Source organism: Nicotiana tabacum, chromosome 14 (assembly GCF_000715075.1).
Source record: "Nicotiana tabacum cultivar K326 chromosome 14, ASM71507v2, whole genome shotgun sequence".
NCBI classification, from domain to species: Eukaryota; Viridiplantae; Streptophyta; class Magnoliopsida; order Solanales; family Solanaceae; genus Nicotiana; species Nicotiana tabacum.
Window position 1 is genome coordinate 87,333,656 of NC_134093.1, and position 2,573 is coordinate 87,336,228.

Sequence of the window (2,573 nt, forward strand, 5' to 3'; positions counted from 1 at the left end):
TGTTATGCAAAGATTACTTACTTTAAGGACTCTATATATATTTCTTTTATTACTCTTATTTATGTTTTACTAATACATATATTATTATTCATTATTCTACCCATGCCAGCACAAGATAATACACAGATTTCTGCATATTTTGCAGGTATTACTAGCAACGTACATGTAGTTTAATGAGGCTAATATTGTATAAGTTATGTGGCAACTATTTTTTTCTTGTATAACTAACTAAATATTATATTGTACTATAATTTATCCAAAAAATTTATACTGGAATTACATCTTTTAAAATAGTAAAGCAAACGACCCCTCAAGCCTCAACGTTTTGATATCTAATTGGAACTTTCATAGCACTTTACGCAAGTGTCTTTTCAACTTTAGTGGCGCAGTTGGCATGTTAATACAGCCAGCATTTCGGTTCTATATAAAGTGTCACACTTAGTAAATAAGCAGAAACATTATTACTTCTAGTTTGATTCGAAAATCCACATTGTAATTTAATTAACCTTTCAATATCAATATTTTATCCATGGATTCTATCAGAATACCAAAATCTTTTGGCTGCTCCTCACACAAAATCCTTAGTGTAAGATTACCTAGGCTTAGATCAAAGTCGTCAAGTTCAAGCCAGAGCTCCCCAACAACTCCGAAATCACCAAATATTTCACGACGAAACTCATCAAGAGAAGACGAGTTTAGAGAAGTGTTCCGTCATTTTGATACTGATAACGATGGTAATGTTAGATAATTATTAAATATTTTCAAAAAATGAATTTTATTAAATACATTCAAGTTCTTTAGATTTTCAATGTTGCACTTCATTAATCTTGAAAATGTTTATTTTAGATTCATTCTTGATATTTTAAAAATATTTCTCGGCTTAGACAAACACATTTTGACATCCGAAATTCATTAATACTTGACCAATAAATAGGGACTGGTTTCTTTAGGAATAGTAGCAATTTTCGATTGAAAAATATGTTAAAAGAGACATTGATCAGAAGGTGAAATTGTTAATTCAAGAATATAAGAACAACCTTATTGAATACTACCTTTTGTGGCTAATAAGTTGAATCCCCAAGATAGTACTGTCATTATATATTCTTCCGATACTTCCAAATTATCTTCAAGAAGCTAGTTTTTCCTAGCTCTAAGACTATCAAGTTATATATTGATTTTCTTACAATATTATTATCAATGTTCCAACGATTTTAATTTAAGATATTTCAGTTCAAATAGTTTGACGATTTTATAATGTTGGTTCGGAACAGGTAAAATATCAGCTTTCGAGCTACGAGCATATTTTGGATCCGTAGGGGAACATATGTCGCATGAAGATGCTCAAGAAATCATAGACGAACTCGACACGGATGGTGACAGTTTCATAGATTTTGAAGATTTTAAGAAAATGGTGGTACAAAAAGAAGGAACAGGTGATGATGAATCCTTAAAGGCAGCATTTGAGATGTATGAAGTTGAAAAAGGTTGTGGTCGGATTACACCTAAAAGTTTGCAGAGAGTTTTGAGTCGTTTAGGGGATCCAAAGTCTTATGATGAATGTGTCACTATGATACAATTCTATGACACTGATGGTAACGGAGAACTTGATTATCATGAATTTCGCCTAATGATGACGGCTTAATTAAATAAATTTTTTGTAAAAATCAAAACAAAAAATTAAATAAGGTCACTAATAATTTAGTGAACTGAGATGACAAACAAGAATAGAACTGGAAGTGCCCCTTCTTTCAAAGAGAGGAGGACGGGTTACTCATATTTCATTTGATGGTTGAAAGGTATACAATGAGAATTTTAAAGATTCCCCCGCGGAAAAATCTCAGGCAGCCTGAGGTTAATTCTTGTCTGCATCTCTGTAATTGCTCTTTTGCATGTTTTTGGTCTTGTATTATTTTTTGTTTTCAAATTATTAATTTCTGTATATGGATGAATTGGAAGTATGGCATATAGCTTCTTGTTTGATGTATTAATGGAAGCTAAGAACATCATTAATTGACAAGTGAAGCACCTCCACGCACGACTGTTAGGTCTTGGGTTCGAGTCACGTCGAAGGGGATGTGTGAAAATGGCATATATGCTTCTTGTTTGATGTATTAATGGAAGATAAGAACATTATAATTTCTATTTCTGAGACAATGAAAGCAAGGTTGTTTGGCTGGATTCTGGAAATGAGGATATATATATATATCTGAAATTATATTCTATGGGAAACCGTGAAGCACTACGGGAGCTTGATCTTAAGTGGAAGCTGGTTGATCAATAAAAATTAAGCAAATTAAATAAAAATATATTCTTTCTAACTTTATATTAAATGAGATATCGATAGTCACTGAATTCAACACATATAATATCAGATGAGGTAAATTATCCAATAATCTCCCTTTCAATAATCTCTAGACATTGTTGTTGATGTTTGTATTGTTGAGTCTAAATGTCAAGTTTTCACGAATTAATTACGAGATGGAATATCATCATGTCATTTTATATATATAATTACTGCGGCACATTTAAGTAAGTGGAATTAAGCTGGTTGATCAATATCGGTGAAGAAACTA

General features: G+C 31.6%; 1 protein-coding gene across 1 annotated transcript; it reads left to right on the forward strand.

Moving 5' to 3' along the window:
• The first annotated feature begins 442 nt into the window (after window positions 1-442).
• On the forward strand, window positions 443-2,015 carry LOC107823367 (putative calcium-binding protein CML41). The gene is made up of 2 exons (XM_016650003.2): window positions 443-734; window positions 1,272-2,015. The coding sequence occupies exons 1-2, from the start codon at window positions 530-532 to the stop codon at window positions 1,640-1,642; spliced, it is 576 nt and encodes a 191-aa protein (XP_016505489.1). The 5' UTR covers window positions 443-529; the 3' UTR covers window positions 1,643-2,015.
• The last annotated feature ends 558 nt before the right edge of the window (window positions 2,016-2,573 follow it).

Coding starts and splice junctions, on each gene's coding strand:
- LOC107823367 (XM_016650003.2), top strand. CDS start 530: ATGGATTCTATCAGAATACCAAAATCTTTTGGCTGCTCCTCACACAAA. Junction 735..1,271: donor TTTTGATACTGATAACGATG/GTAATGTTAGAT, acceptor GGTTCGGAACAG/GTAAAATATCAGCTTTCGAG.